Raw genomic sequence first — 19,969 nt, 5'->3', positions numbered from 1 at the left:
ATGTGGAAATAATTCGGACATACTGTATATGCGATGCGTCCTCGATGTGAACGCTCCCGCGCTCAGGTCGCATTTTTCCGACTAGAACGTCATCAAAAAGCGATAAGAGTGATAGATGTTTGCCAAAATTGACGGTTACAAAATAAATAGTTGACAACAGAGCAGAAAACTGGTGAAAATCAAATGTTGGAGAAACTAGCATGAAAGTTCCACCACTCCTGTCTCCGACTGCTTCCCCACAGATACGCTTTTCAAGCAGACATGGAAGCAAAATATTCAGATATCCCATAAAAGAGTCAAAATACGTGTCCTATTCCTTCTTAATCTTCTATGCGCAATTATTCGGTTCCGAAAATGTTGACTTTGATTGCACAAAATCCTTGAAATTGCCACAAATGCGCCGGTACTGAGACCGTGGAAGCCAAGTCTACTTCCGTAAACACTGCAGTGCGTGCGACGTCATGTCCGCATGCGTGTCAGATTGCATTCACATTAGAAACCGCAGTTACTTTTAGAGTTCATTTTTTTACTTTTTGTTTTTAAGTGCTTACACCAAGAAGCCCCGCGCTATCTTATTGAGCTGCTGCAGCCTTATTGTCCCAGCAGGACCCTGAGGTCTTCAGACCAGCTCCTCCTGGCTGTCCCAAAAACTAAGCTAAAACCAGAGGAGATAGAGCCTTCTAAGTGGCAGGGCCCACGCTGTGGAACAACTCTCCATTATCTATTAGGGTCTGCCAGTCTCTGAGCCAATTTAAATCTAGGCTAAAAACATATTTGTAGTCCCTGGCGTTCAAATCCAGTTAGACAGGATATCTTGGTTGTTTTTATTTCTTTTTTTTTATTTATTTATTACATTTGAGTATTTTAGGTGATATATTCTGCACTTCTTTTAAGGTATATTCTACTAGTGTAGTTTATTCATTCTTCCGTGTTACAATGTAAATGTGACACTATATGCCTCTTTGGCCAACTGGGGTTGTTTTTAAGTGTGGTATATAAATAAATAAACTGAAACTGAACTAAACCACATTTTTTCTGGTAATGTGAACGACCACTAAAAAGATGGGATTTTACTAAAAAACATACTGTAGCCTTACACTTGTTTTGGTGTGTGGACGGATATGGATATTTTGTAGGGGTGTAACAATTTGTTCGAACAACAATTTGATTCAAAATTTTAGGGTTGCCGATACGATTCAGGGACAATATCATTTTTAGAGTGATCCGAAACAATTCAGTAACTTTTTTGCAAAAAAAAAAAAAATCAAGCATTGCGGGTGTGAAATAAATAGTGGATAGTGGACACTACAGATAAACTTTGTTTCTGTTATTTCTTGTAAGGGAATTATGTATAAATGAATTATGGATACAAACAACCAAGTCAACAACAATTATTTGTCCACGTATTCAAATCGAATTTGAATAATGCGCAACCAACATTTAAGGTTGAATTAAGAGGAAATCGCTCTGCTCTTATTTTCAATATTCAAGCAATTTTTTAATTAAAATACAGTAACCAACATTTTAACCATATATTTTTACCTGCTACCTGTGCTTTTGTTTTCAACATAAAATAATACAATATTTAGATCAAAAATAAAGTTAATCTCTTCAGATTGAATTAGTAGTAGTTTTACCTGCTACTTGGTGCTTTTTGACACAGAAATAATGCAAATACAAAATAAAATATAATATAAAATTAAGTGCAACCAAATCTCTTCAGGTTAAATGGGCAGTGGTTTGACCTGCTACTACCGGTACTCTAATTTTAATATGAAGCCACGCGATACATGAGGCCACAACACAACAATTATAAGCTATAGCACAATTGCAAAAGCCAAAACAAATACAAACACCACGGCGGACGGCGTGGCTCGGTTGGGAGAGCGGCCGTGCCAGCAACCTGAAGGTTCTTGATTCGATCCCCAGCTTCCGTCATGTCCGTTGTGTCCTTAGGGCAAGACACTTCATCCAGGGCTTTGGACCTCTGGACATGCCGACAGCCCAGCCGCCTGCTGCTCCAGATCTGGACACACCGACAGCCCAGCCGCCTTCACCTCCAGCAGGCCGTCCTACATCCCGTCTTCGTCTCCGGCGGGTGGTCCCAGTGTGCCCATCGTCGGTTATTGTCCTCCGCGACCTCCAGCATCAGGCGCTATGCTCAGGGACTGGGCATGGACGATTGCAGCTGCTGGTGCGCCGTGGCCACTCGCGTCTGCCTTCTCGTCGGTCATTCCGTGGGCGACCGCCTCGCCAGTTGCGTGTTTACTGTCATGATCGTTCCCCGGGTCATGGCTTGATTTATGTTTAGTAGCTTTTCTCTAATGTTTTAGTCTGTTTCCTTGCTGTATCCTCTTTCCTTTCATTTACTTGTGGTTTCCATGGACACTAATTCCCCACACCTGCCCGTGTTTAGTAATTAGTGTTCCCACCAGCTGTTTTGGTTAATCACTCCCATTTATAGTTTTCAGTCACTCAGCACAAGTTGCTGGGGGCCAGGGAAGTAAATCAAGAGCGGTGGCTAAACACGTGAGAGTATCCAAATCTTCTTGGCGGTTGTGCATAAACTGTTTTGTGACTGGATCGAGATGGAAGGGGATAGTGACGGGATGTATGAGGAAGGTATGGACGTGGATAGGACTAGAGGGGAGAAAGGAAAGAAGGGGAGCGGAGGGCATGAGGGAAAGTCGAGTGCTAAAAGAGCCCATGAAGAAGATGAAGAAGTAGAAAAAAGGAAAAGGACTATGGAAGATAATTATAGGATTATATATACATTAAAATCAAGTCAAGACATGAATGACATAAGTTTAATGACACTGGTTAAGGGGTTAAAGAAGGACATCGGAGAGGTGGAGATAGCGAAGGTGCTTAGGGACGGGCGACTTTTGATTAAATGCAAAAATGGAGAGCAAAAAAGTAAAGCAATGCGGTTGCAAAAACTGTGCAATAAGATAATAAAGGAAAAAATCGAAGTGGGAGAACGAAAGGGGGCAAGAGGAGTAGTGACAGGAATTCCAAGAGGTGAAAATTTAGAAGAATTGAAAAGACAAATAAAAGGGGGAACTGTCAAGATGTTGACAAGAATGATGGCATATAGAAATGGAGAAAAGATGGAGAGCGAATCAGTATTAGTACAGTTTGTCGAGGAAGTCCTCCCGCAGAGAATCATGATTGGGTTTTTAAGCTTTTATGTTAGAGCTTACGTTCCACCCCCAGTACGCTGCTTCAAGTGCCAACGCTATGGGCACATAGCCAGTGTGTGTCATGCTAAGTTGAGATGTGGAAGGTGTGGAGGGGAGCATGAATATGGACAATGTGGAGATAATGATCTGGTCAAATGTTGTAACTGTGGCGGGAATCACACAGCAGCGTATGGGGGATGTGTCATTAGGAAACAGGCAACAGAAGTACAGCAAATCAGAGTAGAAAGAAATATTACATACGCAAAGGCAGTTAAAGTAAGAAATCAAGAAAGTGCAGAACAAGATAGAAGTGAGAATAGTTCAGAACGAGACAGAAGTGGCAATAGTTCAAGTAATAAAAAACAAGAGGCAACAAATACAGGACTTTCTATGGACAAGCTAATTGTGTTCCTGGCATATGTCATAAACTGTACAGAACAGGAAAGAAATAAAACTGAGAAGATCAAAATAATTGTCAAAGCAGTAGCAAAGTTCTTAAATTTAAAAGAACTATCTTGGGAACAGGTACAAGGTGAACTACAGAGAGTAGACGAGACAGAGTCATGTTACCACAATCCAACGCCATGTTAATTATTCAGTGGAATGCCAGAAGTTTAGTAGCAAACGGACAGGAACTAAAAGGATATATTAATAATATGAAAAATAAACCACATATAATATGTATTCAAGAAACCTGGCTGAAGCCAAAATTGAGCTTTATAATAAAAGGATATGTAACAATACGTAAAGATAGTAATGATGGGCAAGGAGGAGGATGTGCCATATTTATTAAAGAAGACATGCATTATACAATATTAAAAGAAAAACAAGAACTAGAAATAGTAGGGGTGGAAGTATGGAATAATAAAGAAAGATACAAAGTGCTAAACTTCTATAATCCGTGCAACAAATTACAACTTCATCAACTAGAAAAAATAGTCGAGCACTGGAGTGGCAATATCATTTGGTGTGGTGACTTTAATGCACATAGCACAATGTGGGGTGAAAGGGATGACTGGAATGGGGAAACATTGAAAGCATTTTTGGAGGAAAAAGAACTGGTGTGTGTGAATGATGGGTCGGGAACAAGATTAGATGTAGTTACGGGTAAAGAAACAGCAATAGATTTAACACTGGTGTCACAAGGGTTAGCAGGAAAGGTAGAGTGGGAAGTAAATAAAGACAGCACTATAGGAAGTGATCACTACCCAATTTTCATTCACATAACATAAACCAAAGGACAGAAAGCACTAAAAAAGAAGGAAGATGGAAGTATAATCACGGTGATTGGGGACAATTTAGGGAAAGTACCGACATGACATTAAAGGCCTACTGAAATGAATTTTTTTTATTTAAACGGGGACAGCAGATCTATTCTATGTGTCATACTTGATCATTTCGCGATATTGCCATATTTTTGCTAAAAGGATTTAGTATAGAACAACGACGATAAAGATTGCAACTTTTGGTATCTGATAAAAAAAAGGCTTGCCCCTACCGGAAGTAGCGTGACGTAGTCAGTTGAACATATACGCAAAGTTCCCTATTGTTTACAATGATGGCCGCATGAAGTGAGAGAGATTCGGACCGAGAAAGCGACAATTTCCCCATTAATTTGAGCGAGGATGAAAGATTTGTGGATGAGTAAAGTGCAAGTGAAGGACTAGTGGGGAGTTGAAGCTATTCAGATAGGGAAGATGCTGTGAGAGCCGGGGGTGACCTGATATTCAGCTGGGAATGACTACAACAGTAAATAAACACAAGACATATATATACTCTATTAGCCACAACACAACCAGGCTTATATTTAACATGCCACAAATTAATCCTGCATAAAAACACCTGCGTGTTTGTTATGCTAGCTCCTAGCTCCTCTGCTAGCTCCTAGCTCCATAGAACACGCCAATACAATTCAAACACCTGATCAACACACACAATCACTCAGCCCAAAAGACCGTTCACCTAACCCAAGGTTCATAAAGCTTATATATTTTTAAAAAGTTACGTACGTGACGCGCACGTACGGTACGGTACGTGTTATGCTAGCTCCTAGCTCCTATGCTAGCTCCTAGCTCCATAGAACACGCCAATACAATTCAAACACCTGATCAACACACACAATCACTCAGCCCAAAAGACCGTTCACCTAACCCAAGGTTCATAAAGCTTATATATTTTAAAAAAGTTACGTACATACGCAAAAAAAAGTTGCGCACATACGGTCAAGCGATCAAATGTTTAGAAGCCAAAGCTGCATACTCACAGTAGCACGTCTGCGTCTTTGTCATCCAAATCAAAGTAATCCTGGTAAGAGTCTGTGTTGTCCCAGTTCTCTACAGGCGTCTGTGTATCGAAGTCAAAAGTCCTCCTGGTTAGAGTCTCTGTTATCCGAGTTCTTCCATCTTGACTGCATCTTTCGGGAATGTAAACAAAGAAGCGCCGGCTGTGTACTGTTGTGGCTGACTACGTTCGAAAAATACGTCCATTTCGCACCGACAACTTTCTTCTTTGCTTGCTCAGCTTCCTTCTTCATAATGCAATGAACATGATTGAAACAGATTCACGAACACAGATGTCCAGAATACTGTGGAATTATGAAATGAAAACAGAGCTTTTTCGTATTGGCTTCAATGTGGAAGGCATACCCGTGTTCGCCGGTCTACGTCACGCGCATACGTCATCCTCAGAGGCGTTTCGAACCTGAAGTTTAGCGGCAAATTTAAAATGTCACTTTATAAGTTAACCCGGCCGTATTGGCATGTGTTATAATGTTAAGATTTCATCATTGATATATAAACTATCAGACTGCGTGGTCGGTAGTAGTGGGTTTCAGTAGGCCTTTAAAGGAAGTGGATATAAATCAAGATATTGAACAACTAAATACAGATATTACAAAGTGCATAATAGAAGCAGCCAAAAAAAGCATACCAAGGAGTAGTATAGAGAAAAGAAGGAAGATGGTGCCGTGGTGGACACAGGCGTGCACAGACGCAATAAAAGAAGGGAATAGAGCATTTAGAATATTGAGAAGAACACATAATTTCCAAGATATGATCCAATATAAAAGGCACCAAGCTAAAGTAAGGTACGTTATTAAAAAGACAAAAAAACACTATTGGAGAACGTTTTGTGAATCATTAAATAGAACTACTCCTTTAGGCCAAGTGTGGGGAATGATCAAGAAAATGTCAGGGATCAGAAGTGAACATAAAAATCATGTGATGAAAGATGGGACACGGTGTGTGGTAGAAAATAAAGAAAAAGCAGAACTTTTAGCAAAGACATTTGTTAAAGTGCACAGTAATGATAATTTGAGAAATGTATAAAAACAAAAGAGAGAAGAAACAATTAGTTTAAATATTGGAGAAATGGTGGAAGACAATGATAATAGTTTAACCAACACTATAGATATGAAATTTTCTTTGAATGAAATGGTTCGAATATTGAGAAAGGTTAAAAATACAACACCAGGAAAAGACCAGGTGAGTTATCAGATGATCAAAAACTTAAGCAGCATTGGCAAAGAAGTGGTCTTGAAATTATATAATAGGATATATGAAGAAGGGAAATTACCAGCAGAGTGGAAAGAAGCTGTAATAATTCCGATATGCAAACCAGGGAAAGACCCGGAAGAGGCAGGTAATTATAGGCCGATAGCATTGACCTCAAATTTGGGTAAAGTAATGGAAAAAATGATTAATGAAAGACTAGTGTATTATTTAGAGTCAAAAGAAATAATAAAAAACTACCAAAGTGGATTTCGCAAAGCAAGAAACACAAACGACCCAGCAGTGCAGCTGGAAGAGGAAATTAGAAAGGGACAAATAAATAAAGAAAGTATAATTGCAGTATTTTTTGATATAGAGAAAGCTTATATGTTGTGGAAACAGGGGTTGCTGATAAAACTAAATATAATTGGGATTAGAGGGAAAATGTATAGATGGATAAAACACTTCTTAACAAGTAGAAAAATATTAGTAAAAATAGAGAATGAATACAGCAGAGTATATGAAGTGGAAAATGGGACCCCGCAAGGGAGTATAATAAGTCCAGTATTATTTTCAATAATGATAAATGAAGTTTTTAGTGAAGTGGAAGGATTAGTGGATGTGGCACTGTTTGCTGACGATGGAGTGATGTGGAAGAGAGGTAGAAATACTAATCATATAGAAAAGAAGATTCAAAAAGCGGTAAATAAAGTTCAAGAATGGGGAACGGCGTGGGGTTTAAGATTCTCTGTTGGAAAGACAAAAGTCATAAATTTTACAAAGAGGAAAGTACAAAACAAGATCCAAATTAAACTCTATGGAGAAAATATAGAAGAGGTAAAAGTATTTAAATATTTGGGTATATGGTTTGATAAAAATATTAACTGGTCAACCCACATCAGCAAAATAGTGGAGAAAAGTAAAAAGGTGTTAAATGTAATGAGGGCTTTGAGGGGTAAAGACTGGGGGGCTGATAGGCAGACATTGAAAGCAATATACATCAGTTTAATACGATCTGATATTGATTATGGATGCATTATTTATCAATCTGCTGCAAAAACATTACTTGGGAAAATAGACAGGATCCAATCACAGGCTTTAAGATTATGTTGTGGAGCTACTAAATCAACCCCAGTTGCAGCATTACAAGTAGAGATGAATGAAAAACCTTTAGATATGAGGAGAGATCAACTGTCAGTAGTTTATTGGGCAAACTTAAAAGGGTCCAAGCAAGGACATCCAACCCATCAAGTACTATTAAACTGCCAAGAAAAAGAGAAGAAAAAAATTAATAGTTTTGGGTGGATAATAGGAGACAGATGTAATAAAGTTCAAATTGATAATATTAAAGTTAGCCCTACAGTACCAATCCCCGCAATACCACCGTGGATGTATGAAAACCCAAATGTAAACATGCAATTACTAAAGAATAGAAATTTAAATAGTTACCAGATAGAACAATGGATTGAGGAAACGTTTTTAGACAACATCATGGTGTACACAGATGCATCAAAAACTATAAATAATAAGGTAGGAGCAGCAGCTGTTATTCCACAAGGAAACATAGTATTAAATAAAAGAATTAGTGATAAATTATCTGTTTTTACGGGAGAATTGGTAGCAATTTATGTGGCAATTAATTGGATAGAAGAAAATAAAGCAAGAAAAGCAGTCGTGTGCTCGGACTCCAGCAGTGCATTGACTAGCATAAAAAACATAGCGTCAGAAACAAGACAAGATTTAGTCTATGAAATAGCTCAGGCAGTCTACAGAATAAGTAAAGCGGGAGGTGTAGTAACATTTCTTTGGGTTCCTGCTCATGTAGGAGTTGAGGGGAACGAATTAGCTGATAAGTACGCAAAACAAGCAACCACTAAAACAGAAGTAAACATGGAGATTAAGCACAGTAAAGAAGAAGTGAAGAACATCATTAAGATAGAACACAATAAAAAGTGGCAGGATAATTGGAATAAGGAAACAAAAGGTAGAGAGTATTACAAAGTCCAGAGGAGAATAGGTGTAATGAGAGGAGGCAATAGAAATAGGAAGGAAGAAGACATTATTACTAGAATGAGATTAGGACATACATATCTAAATAGTTCATTGAAATTGATGGGGAAACATGCTACAGGACTGTGTGATTCTTGCCAACAGATAGAAAATGTAAGACATGTTTTAATACATTGTAGAAAATATAATAGAGAAAGGGAAATACTGGGAAATAAGTTAGCGAAAGAGAATATTAGGTTAGCAGTGGAAGATATATTAGGATTGCACTCAGAACACACAGGTTATAAAGCAATACACACATTTTTTAAAAACACTGGGTTAAATAAAATAATTTAGAGTAGGAATCCACCTCGATCCACACTCCATTACAGTAGGTGGCGGTAATGCTCACCACAAGGTTGCTTGCCAACCGCCATAAAATCACAAGAAGAAGAAGAAGAAGACAAGTTGCTGGGTCAATGCTCGCTCTTGGCGACACTTGCGTTTCATCCTGTTTTCCTCACGCTAAAGCGTTTTTTCCGTATTCTAGACTTTCTCGCTGTTCACCCTTAGTGATTTTTGGCTTTAGCGTCTGAGTACTTGTATTTTTTTGTCCTGCCTTAAAGAATTACACACACTCCTACCTGCACGCTGCTCCTGCTTGTCCTTCTGCATTCAAGAGAACAAAACCATCGCAGCCATGCGTTCCAAACGCAACACAAGTAAGTGAAATCAATGTCGGATGTACCTAGTCCAGGGGTGTACCATTAGGTACCGCATTGGGCTAAAAACAACAACGAAAAACAACAACATAAAAAAAAAAATATATATATATATATATATATATTAATGTATATGCACATGTACATATTTATTTGTACATAACATATTATATTAATATAATGGATATATAATTAATGATTAATATAATTGAGTATGTGAAATTTCGACTTCTACCTTGTTTACTTCCGTGATGACATCCTTAAAGTCTTGTTATCAATCAGAAATATCAAGAAGCTAGAATGCGACAAACGTGGATAAGTGTGAGAGAGCAAGTGTTTTGCATTTTTCATATCATGCATTGTAGTGGCTTTAAATTGTTGTAATTTTTATTGTTTATAGCGCTTGGACATTTTTTTTATAGTGTCCACAAAGTTCAGAGAGCAGGTTGTGTTATGTGTGACCATGTGTTTAAGTTGAAAGTTAAATTTAAAGTACCAATGATTGTCACACACACACTAGATGTGGTGAAATTCGTCCTCTGCATTTGACCCATCCACCTGATCACCCCCTGGGAGGTGAGGGGAGCAGTGGGCAACAGCGGTGCCGCGCCCGGGAATCATTTTTGGTGATTTAACCCCCAATTCCAACCCTTGATGCTGAGTGCCAAGCAGGGAGGTAATGGGTCCCATTTTTATAGTCTTTAAAGTTAAAACACCAATGATTGTCACACACACACTAGGTGTGGTGAAATTTGTCCTCTGCATTTGACCCATCCCCCTGATCACCCCCTGGGAGGTGAGGGGAGCAGTGGGCAACAGCGATACCGCGCCCGGGAATCATTTTTGGTGATTTAACCCCCAATTCCAACCCTTGATGCTGAGTGCCAAGCAGGGAGGTAATGGGTCCCATTTTTATAGTCTTTGGTATGACACGGCCGGGGTTTGAACTCACAACCTACCGATCTCAGGGCGGAAACTAGGGATGATACTCGAAACCGGTTTTCTCGGTTGTTCGATAAGAAAAGAACCGAGTCCTCGGACTCGAATCCCTTTTTGAGAACCGGTACCCGTTATCGAGACCACTATAGTAAAGAAAAGAGTTGGTTCTTTATTCGAATCCCTCGGAACGAATCCCGTCCCGACCAGAAATGCTCCGTGTGACATCACAAGAAATCAGTCACGTAGCTCAGTCATTAGGCTCAGATAGCGAAAGCAGGAAAAAAATGGACGGGAAAAAGCGCTCCAAGGTGTAATAAAGTTCAAAACAAAAGGTATAATCCAATGAATAACTTTACTGAGAGATTTTAGCAGGGTAAAACACATGACGAACACTTTTACCACCAACCGGAAACATAGCAACCAGGCTAGCAACGCACCTCCAGCAGCTGTCGCAACGTTCTTAAAACAACCGCAGCACATACATATATGACATCTCTCTTTTTTAACTTTTGTTTTTCTTTCCTTGTAAACAAAACAACATCACACTGTAGATGTGTTGTTTGTCTAATTATAAATAATGCAGACGAGGCGTGTTGGCTGAGTTCTTGACGTTTACTTTCACAGCGTGGCAACATGCAACACTTTTCGGGGCTACCGCGCATGCTCGTAACTCCCGTTGCATGCTGGGTAGTGTAGTTGTTATATTCTCTAGCTCATAACATTTTTCCCCCATAAAGAAATAATGTTAACTCAATAAAGTGTATTTCTTTTTTTAGTTTTAACTTTTCATTTTTTAGCATTGTAACCACATTTGCAAACAACTTTTGTCTTCATAGAATTTTCTTTCAATAAAGAAATAAAGTGCAAAAATGTCAAAGCATCATAACAAACAGTTATGTCAAATAGCAGCAGAAGTGCACTTTTTGGAGAGCTGTATTATTTTCAGTTTTGTGCCCAAGGGATAGTTAACACTATATTATTATTTATACACCTATAGTGATCACAGAGACAGGTTGTTTTTGTGTTACTGTATATATTTGTTTTTCTGAAAAAATCCCACTTAATATACTTTGGGTAACAACAGTCAATATTTATTTATTTTATTTTATTTTTTTAGGTGGGTAACAGTCAATATTTATTTATTTATTAGATTTTATTTTTTTCTTATATAATAAAAGTGAGATTTTGTTAAACCAAATATTGTGTTTTTTTCCCATATACAACAACCTATCTGGACTCGATAAGAGAATCGATAAGGAATCGGTTCGATAAGAGGATTCGATAATAGGCTCAAACTCGATAATTCCTTATCAAACATCATCCCTAGCGGACACTCTAACCACTAGGCCACTGAGTAGGTTTAACCTTCGTGTGTTGGTCGCAGTTTGCGCAATTAGTCGGAAAGGTTGTTTGGATTGGCTCATATAGATAAATGTTGTGCTATGCACACTAAAGAGTAAAATTGATTGACCTGATTTACTCACATTGTCCACAACATGGCGGTAAATCTGAAGCAATTAGGCTGTCAGCTATTTAAAATAAAGCTGTTTAGACCGCGCAGGCCAAATTCATTTTTAAACTTTTGACATCTCATGGATCCAAATTAAAGCTGTAGTTTGGACATCCCTGACCTAGTCTCACATACAGTAGTCTCACGTTACACAGGTAAAACATTTAGAAAATGGGACGGTAATTAGTAAATTAACTGGACGAACCGAAGGCACATTAATACTGAAAGAAGCTTACTCTTAAAGAAAAATCATTCATTCTAATGACAATATCCCTTTGAACTAAAATCTCCATCACTGACTCACTGTGGTGCTGCGGCTGCAAGAGAGGGAGACACATAAAGGAGCCCGCTGTCCTTTTCAGCTCTGTCTGCCAGGGATCTGGAAGGGACAAATTTGTCAGTGAGACACAGCCAGGGACCAGCGGCTAATCCTCTTTTATTTGTTGCTCTGTTTATCCTCACACAATGTCATGACACTGTTATCGTCCTCCTGCAGGTAACTCAGGAGCAGGGATGAATCTTGGAATTAGAGATGCGTACTGAAAGTCAATACCATAATGGCACCGGTGCCGACGTAAATGGTTGCAACTAGACCCAAGTCGATATGAGTGGATATTTGCCGCTAAATTGATAGTTACTATTGCTTGTATTCTATCACGTGACTTCTTCCCAGAAGTAAAAAACGCAGTGGTGGTCAACTAAGCTAAGAAGGCTGTTGCACAGCAAGCAAACCATCTAAAAACAAAAGAGTCTTAAATCTTCCTGCAAGAGGCAGATAGGAGCAAAAAACTATGTAATGGAATAGAGCCCTACACTTTATTTAAAAAATATTTGTCCAATGATATACATCGTTCGCATTCTCACACATATCAAACTTTTGTGCATCATTCTACATGACAAAACAGTTGAAAACTTGGAAAAGCATGGAGGTCTAAAACTTGTTTGTGAGTGGCTGGGTCAAGGACATCAGTATCAAGATTCTCCCGGATAAATATGCATCTTTTTTGCTCTGGTAAGGTTGCATTTCATGATTTATTTTTTATAAATAAATAAATGGGTTGTACTTAAGGCTGAAACGACGCGTCGACGTCATCGGTTACGTAAATACGTCGACGCCGTTTTTGTGCGTCGACGCGTCGCATAATGACGTCACACTACCGTCATGGCGAAGCGCAAAGCAGACGATCAAAGAAGACGATGCGAGCGGTGCGAGCGAGGGGGGAAAAGCATGCCAAAAGTGGTCAAAAGTGTGGGAGTATTTCAATAAACGGCCTAATAATGTTGTTGTATGCACAGTGTGTCGAGCGGAAATGGCCTATCATAGCAGCACAACGGCTATGAACGAACATTTGAAAAGAAAACCATCAACTAGTCAATCGTCCGCGCGAGCATACGTTGTCATCATTACACAAAAACATGAATGTGTCATTTGTATCTGCTAGGGGTGTAACGGTACGTGTTTTGTATTGAACCGTTTCGGTACGGGGCTTTCGGTTCGGTACGGGGTGTACCGAACGAGTTTCTAAGCTAAAGCTAAAGTCTTAACAAGCTGCTTTGCTCCGTCTGCCTGTCTCAGCACGCAGCATTGTCCCACCCACACAACCATCTGATTGGTACACACGCAGCATTGTCCCACCCACACAACCATCTGATTGGTACACACGAAGCATTATCAGCCAATCAGCAGTGCGTATTCAGAGCGCATGTAGTCAGCGCTTCAGCGTGGAGCAGATAGGTGTTTAGCAGGTGAGCATCAGGCAGCGGACTCTCCCCAAATGATAATAAACACCTCCCAGTCAACTACTAGTAACATCACTATGAGCCCGTTGACCTTCTAGAAACTTAAACTGGAGCTCAGCTCACTCGCAATCCTGGCTTGAGGTGAAGGCTAATTACCTCTCAGTTCCAGCCACAGCGACCCCTTCTGAGCGCCTATTTTCAGCTGCTGGGAATATTGTAAACAAGAAAAGAACCAAACATGTAGACATGCTAACCTTTCTTCATTACAACTGTTAGACACTCACTGGAATGAGTAGAATTGGTTATTGTGTACTGTGTTGGACTGGATGTTTATTTTGCACATTTTAATATTAAGATTTGCCCTGGATGTTGACTTTTATATTTGCACATTAAAAAGCAAATAAGCTACTTTTAATTTTGTTAAATGTTAAAAGTTTTAAATGTTTACATTGTTACAGAATATTTAGTCATGTTGTTGTCACTGTTGACTGAGTGGCCATACTTCTTTTTTTTTGTAAATAAAAGCCATGGCTTTTGAAAAAACGGGCCTACATTTATTTTTTCATCTTCATTTTGAATAAAAAAATAATCGGTAAAAGGAAAAATAATCTATAGATTAATTGAAAAAAATAATCTATAGATTAACCGATTAATCGAAAAAAATAATCTATAGATTAATCGATAGAAAAATAATCGTTAGCTGCAGCCTTAGTTGTACTTGTATAGCCTTCAATATACCTTCAAGGTACTCAAAGCGCTTTGACAGTATTTCCACATTCACACACACATTCACACACTGATGGCGGGAGCTGCCATGCAAGGCGATAACCAGCAGCCATCAGGAGCAACAATATCATAAAGCAACACAACACAACACAACAACTTTCTTTCTATTGTTGTGTTTTGGCTTCACGTTGTCATGCCATGGCTTTATGTTGTTGTATTGTGGCTTTTGCAATCGTACTACAGCTGAAAGATGTGTTTATGTTTATGTTGTGACTTTTCTCTGCTTGTGTAGCTGTTCGTTTAAAGGGGAACTGCACTTTTTTGGAATTTTGCCTATCGTTCACAAGCGTTATATGGGACAAGAACACGTTTTTGTTTTTTAGGATTTTAAAGATGATAAAAAACGCTTGGAAGATGCGGCTAAAGGGAGTAACCTTTGTAGCCTTCAAAGCCTCTGAAACAACTTCAAAACCGTCCATCAAAGTTCACTGCAAGTGTATATATATATATAATGTAGTAACAGACACCTTCATAACAATATGTAATATGTACAATATACACCCTGCAAGTATATATATAATGCAGTAACAGACACCTTCATAACAATATGTAATATGTACCAGTGTTGGCGCTATGAATTTTCAAAATGGGACCCCATCAAGTCATATAAATGGGGTCCCACAGTACATTTTTGGGGTCCCACTTTTTTGTAACCGTTTTAAAAACAAATGATAAATTTATGCATTATCCTGTTATATGTCACATTCTATATTGTGTTTTGGAAAAAGGTTGTCATAACTGTTAATTCATTAAAAAAAGAATACAAAAGAAAATTATTTTGCATATGTAAATGTATTCAGTTATAAACATTCATTAACTTTCTTCTTTCCTTCAGGGATCTAAACTTTACCGCTGCTGGTAGTTTATTCTATATTTTTATTTAATAAGTAGTAGGTGTATTTATTTCAGTATAAAAGTGTAAAAAGTTTTTTGCTTCGGTCATGAAATGATAATTGTGTGCCAGGGCATACATACATTATTTATTTAACGATTAAATCTCTAGAGTCTACATCAACTTCAGATCTATACGTAAATTCAAATTTGTTGGATTTTTTTTTTTAATGTTGTTTTGTTGTTTGTTTGTTTGTCTGCCCTTTTTGTGAAAAAACTTTTTTTATGGCAAACACAAAATACGCAAAATCTTCCACAAAGAATATTTTTCAGAGTGGAATATTTGATGTGACGAATCGGAGCCTTGGATAGGTCAATAATTCATAAAAACATTGATTTTGATTTAATATTATATTTTGAGCAATGACAGTTTTAAAGAAAAAAAAACAGCTTTGTTTTATTAGTCAACATTGCAACTTTTTCTAAATTACATGTTACCTGTAAGCTTTTTTATTCCACTTTTGTTATGTTTTTGTTGATTTTAATATTATTTTTAGAATGCGCCGTGGACCTTTAAAACGTTAGCTGCTGAATTATTTTGTTGCAAATATACTAATATCGTCCCTAAATCGTATTGGCAACATCAAATTAGGATTCGAATCAAATCCTTGTTAAAACGAATCGAATCGTAATAATTTGTATGTTTTCCGTTTTTTTAAGCATAGGCAAAGTCTCAAAAGTACAGATTCAATAAAACCCAACTGTAATAGAATAAATCATTCTCCCAAATCTCTTCTCAAGAAAAATGCTGTGATTTCAATCTTTCACCTGATGCTTCGTGGGGAAGGTGGCGGCCATTGGGCACTTCCTGTTCACCACCATGACGACATGACTCTGGATCTGTTACACTTATTTGCACAGTGCGGTCCTCATCAGGGTCTATGGGAAACACAGAAATACACACAATTAGATTTGTTGCTTAAGCAATCATGAGGATCATGTAATAACCAGAATGTCACTCAGAGGAGGCCAGACCTCAGCCAAGGCCATCTGTTTGTTAGTGGATGACTTCCTGATTCATGATGTAGAGATGGGTGGAGCTATTATCCTCGTTCCACTAGTGCTGTAGTGGAAATATTAACTTCGCCAACTTTTAATTGGTACCCTCTTTTCTAACCTGACCCTCGCCAGATCCTTGTAGTTCGCTGAGCTCCACACAAAAATCTAGATTCCAGGAGTTCTCAATAGGAGATGTATTTCAGAAGGCGGGGCCTTGTAAAAAAATCATTGTATGTGATTGGATAAACCACTTGTCCGTTATCTTGAATGACGTGCTACTTCAACCACTCACATCGAAATCAACCCGTGACGCTGATGAGAGCGACGCTGGGAAATCCAAACCTGGTCGGAAGAAGAGCCAAAACATCCTCGCCACCAATAAATGCCTTCAAAACCGTTCTCTGTTCATCTTTTTAAGAATTAATATTCGATAGATTCGTCGAAACAGCTGCAATCGCAGAATCAATGTCAGCACACGACGCAGCGAGGGCTGCGTGCCGCCATTGTTGTTCCAATCAAACAGTCGCTTCGGCGCTACGTCACATCTATCAAATCCCGCCCGGCGATCTTGATTGGTTCATTATTTTTTGCTATCTGGAAGAAGTTTGCATTGCCTTTGAGCCCAGATCCTTGTGTGGAGCTCAGCGAACTACAAGGATCTGGCGAGAGTCAGGTTAACCCTCTTTAGGCCTGTTAAAAGAGTAATGGACCTGTTTGTATTGTAACCCTGCTAACTACATAATTCTCTTTGACTACTTACTTTTAAACTATGCTATCAATATCAGTAAAGACTAATGTAGAATTCTAGGTTCATGCATCTTTTATGAAACCAATTGAAACAGCTTTTTTCTGTCAGTTCTTAGGTTGCTTAATTTAAATGTAAAATTGCATTACAAACTATATTACTGTATACACGGTGTGTAGAAATGTTTTACTGTAGTAAATGGTCCCGAGCTACATTAGTTTATGCCATTTTTTTTTTTTAAATTCAAATATTTTTCACATTTTTAAACATACAAGTATAATTATGGTATGTGTATAAGGACTGCAAATAGCACCTATTAGCAGACATTATCTGGCGTTTTGTTTCGCAATATTATGCAAAACCAACTTTTTTATCCCTCTGGTACCTGCTGATCTATATTTGAGATCTGCATAAGTACTGAAAATGTGCGCGCGTCCGCCATTGTAGTCCGTAGTCAATAAACTTCTTCTTTTTCTCTACATTCTTGTGATGTGGCATTTATCTTCCGCTGTTGCCATTTCTAATATATTGAGTAGACTAGCTATCAAAACGCTAAAAACTGTAGTTGGTTTACATCAGGGGTGTCCAAAGTGCGGCCTAGGGGCCATTTGCAGCCCGCAGCTAATTGTTTACCGGCCCGCCACACATTCTGGAAATGCTATTGCAAACATTTTTAAATAATTTAAAAAAGTGGAATGAGGTGAAATCTCATGAGAGAAAGTTGCAATGTTGATACAAAGCTGCCATGCAGGCTGTTTTTTTTCTTTTGTCTTTATTTTTCTTTTTTTGCTATTGCTCCCAAAAAAAATGTGTTTTTCAAAAATGAATGTTATAATGAATTATTGGCCTATTCAAGGCTCCTATTACTTAAAATATTTCACTTTAAAATGTTTTTATGGAAAATATTGCATATGAATCAAATTAAGTGGACCCCGACTTAAACAAGTTGAAAAACTTATTCGGGTGTTACCATTTAGTGGTCAATTGTACGGAATATGTACTTCACTGTGCAACCTACTAATAAAAGTCTCAATCAATCAATCAATCAATGTGGTTGCGGTATAAAAACAACTTTTTCTTTGACAAAAGAGCATAAAACAACCAAAATAATAGTTCAAACGTAAAATCGACAGATAATCTGAGGTTGATCTCGTAACTTAAGTGTTGAAAGTAAAACAAATAATAATACAAAATGTATCACTTTATGAGAGGGGGACCTTTTAGATCCCAAAGATATTTAGTGGGATTTTATTTATCTTTTCACTGTGACTGATTACTCAGAAATAATAATAAATTTAAATCAATGGTGTCCTGCATTATTGATCTTTTGAGGAATCCAATTACTTCACATCAAACACTGCTTTCTGAATGTTTGGGGCTGTGGGGGAAATACTGCATATTTCAGTTTTACTATGAAAAACAAAGTTGTCTTTGACAGAAAAGGCATAAAACCTTTTATTTTTATTTTTTTTACTTTATATCAACCTGAAGTTGATATAGAGATTTACTGTAAGCGTTACATTAAAAATTAAAATAATAATTTGACTTATTTTTAACATGTTAATGACGGAGACTTATGGTCCCCAGGAGCCCTAAATGTAAAAACAAAACAAAAAAATCCATATATTTTGTTATTTTTTGAAAATGAAAAATTTCAAAGCGGCCCCCTCATGCTTTAATTTTTCCGTGTGCGGCCCTCAGTGGAAAAAGTTTGGACACCCCTGGTTTACATAATTCGCCCACGGAACTTATCAGAGGGTTCCAGTCGGATGGTTTTCACGGGACACATTTCCGGCGTTGATGTTGCATTATTGAGCCACGGATGAGGAGATGCTGGTCCGTTATTGATTTAAGTAAAGTCTGCTCCATGTTTTGACACTTCTTCGACTCCCGTCCTTGCACGTTACGCGGCTACAACAAAGATGACGGGGAGAAGACCTGTCGAAGGTGAGCTACGTAGGTAAAACGGTGCATCCTGAAGAGGCGCTCAGAAAGCCACTTGAAAATGGTCTGTATAACATAATCTATGCAACACTTTAACCAAAGAATCACAATCACATATGTGGACCACAAGATAGTGTTTTAAATTTAGAAAGAAAATCATAATATGACCCCTTTAATGCACCTTATAATCCGGTGCGCCTTTTGTAGGGAATAAAACCCTGAATAGACACCTTTATCGGCAGTACGCCTTTTAATCCGGTGTGCCTTTTGGTCTAAAAAATACGGTACATAAATATTACATATAGTTCTGAATGTTACTCCTTTACTTAAAACTTTACAGGTTTTTGGATGTTTTAGAGCACTTTGTGGGCGGAATAGAGCGACTTCAATTGACTCCATTGTTGGCTGAATTTTGCTAGTGTTTATTTACAAGTTAGAAAGCATAACAAAGAAAAACATATATTTGTTCTTGTCGCTCATAAGTATGTGAATGATAGACCCCTTTAAGTGAATGCTTTTTGTAAAAGTGTTTTTTTGGCTTTTACACAAAAAGTAATTCAAACAAAATGTGAAGCTAGTTAATTTGAATATATCAAGGAATTATTAACTGCACAATGATTTTGCAGTGGTTCTTAACCTGGGTTCGATCGAACCCTAGGGGTTCGGTGAGTCGGCCTCAGGGGTTTGGTGGAGCCTCCGCCGCGGAGGTCAAGACACACCCGACTCATCGTGTAAATAAAAACTTCTCCCCATCGGCGTATTATGGATACGGCAACAGCAGAAGTCACACTTATTTGCAGGTGTGTAATTTGTTGTGAGTTCATGCACTGTGTTGGTTTTGTTCTTTGAACAAGGTGATGTTCATGCACGGTTCATTTTGTGCACCAGTAAAAAAACATATAACTTTGTCTTGAATTTGAAAAAAATATATATATATTTTTTTTTCACTGAAGAAGGGTTCGGTGAATGCGCATATGAAACTGGTGGGGTTCGGTACCTCCAACAAGGTTAAGAACCACTGTTTTAGAGTAACT

General features: G+C 38.1%; 2 protein-coding genes across 4 annotated transcripts in view; one reads left to right on the top strand and one right to left on the bottom strand.

Annotated features, from left to right (window-relative positions):
• LOC133641045 (uncharacterized) overlaps window positions 1-19,969 on the bottom strand; it is a 35,514-nt gene that overhangs the window by 9,365 nt on the left and 6,180 nt on the right. For 2 of the 3 annotated variants that reach the window (XM_062034854.1, XM_062034855.1), the window contains exons 3-4: window positions 16,016-16,126; window positions 12,135-12,209 (exon numbers count right to left, since the gene is read on the bottom strand). In XM_062034854.1, the coding sequence (XP_061890838.1) occupies window positions 12,135-12,209; window positions 16,016-16,126 (186 nt within the window). The remainder of the gene's footprint in view (window positions 1-12,134; window positions 12,210-16,015; window positions 16,127-19,969) is intronic. The other variant, XM_062034856.1, reaches the window with a different exon arrangement.
• The window catches only part of vsnl1a (visinin-like 1a), a 68,649-nt gene continuing 57,838 nt past the window's right edge, over window positions 9,159-19,969 (top strand). Inside the window, exon 1 of the mRNA XM_062034858.1 lies at window positions 9,159-9,381. Within this exon, the coding sequence (XP_061890842.1) occupies window positions 9,360-9,381 (22 nt within the window). The 5' untranslated portion in view covers window positions 9,159-9,359. The remainder of the gene's footprint in view (window positions 9,382-19,969) is intronic.

The sequence above is a fragment of the Entelurus aequoreus genome, linkage group LG23 (genome assembly GCF_033978785.1).
Source record: "Entelurus aequoreus isolate RoL-2023_Sb linkage group LG23, RoL_Eaeq_v1.1, whole genome shotgun sequence".
Classification (NCBI taxonomy): domain Eukaryota; kingdom Metazoa; phylum Chordata; class Actinopteri; order Syngnathiformes; family Syngnathidae; genus Entelurus; species Entelurus aequoreus.
The sequence above is the reverse complement of the archived record's forward strand: the minus strand, read 5'-3'. Positions and strand labels throughout refer to the sequence as shown.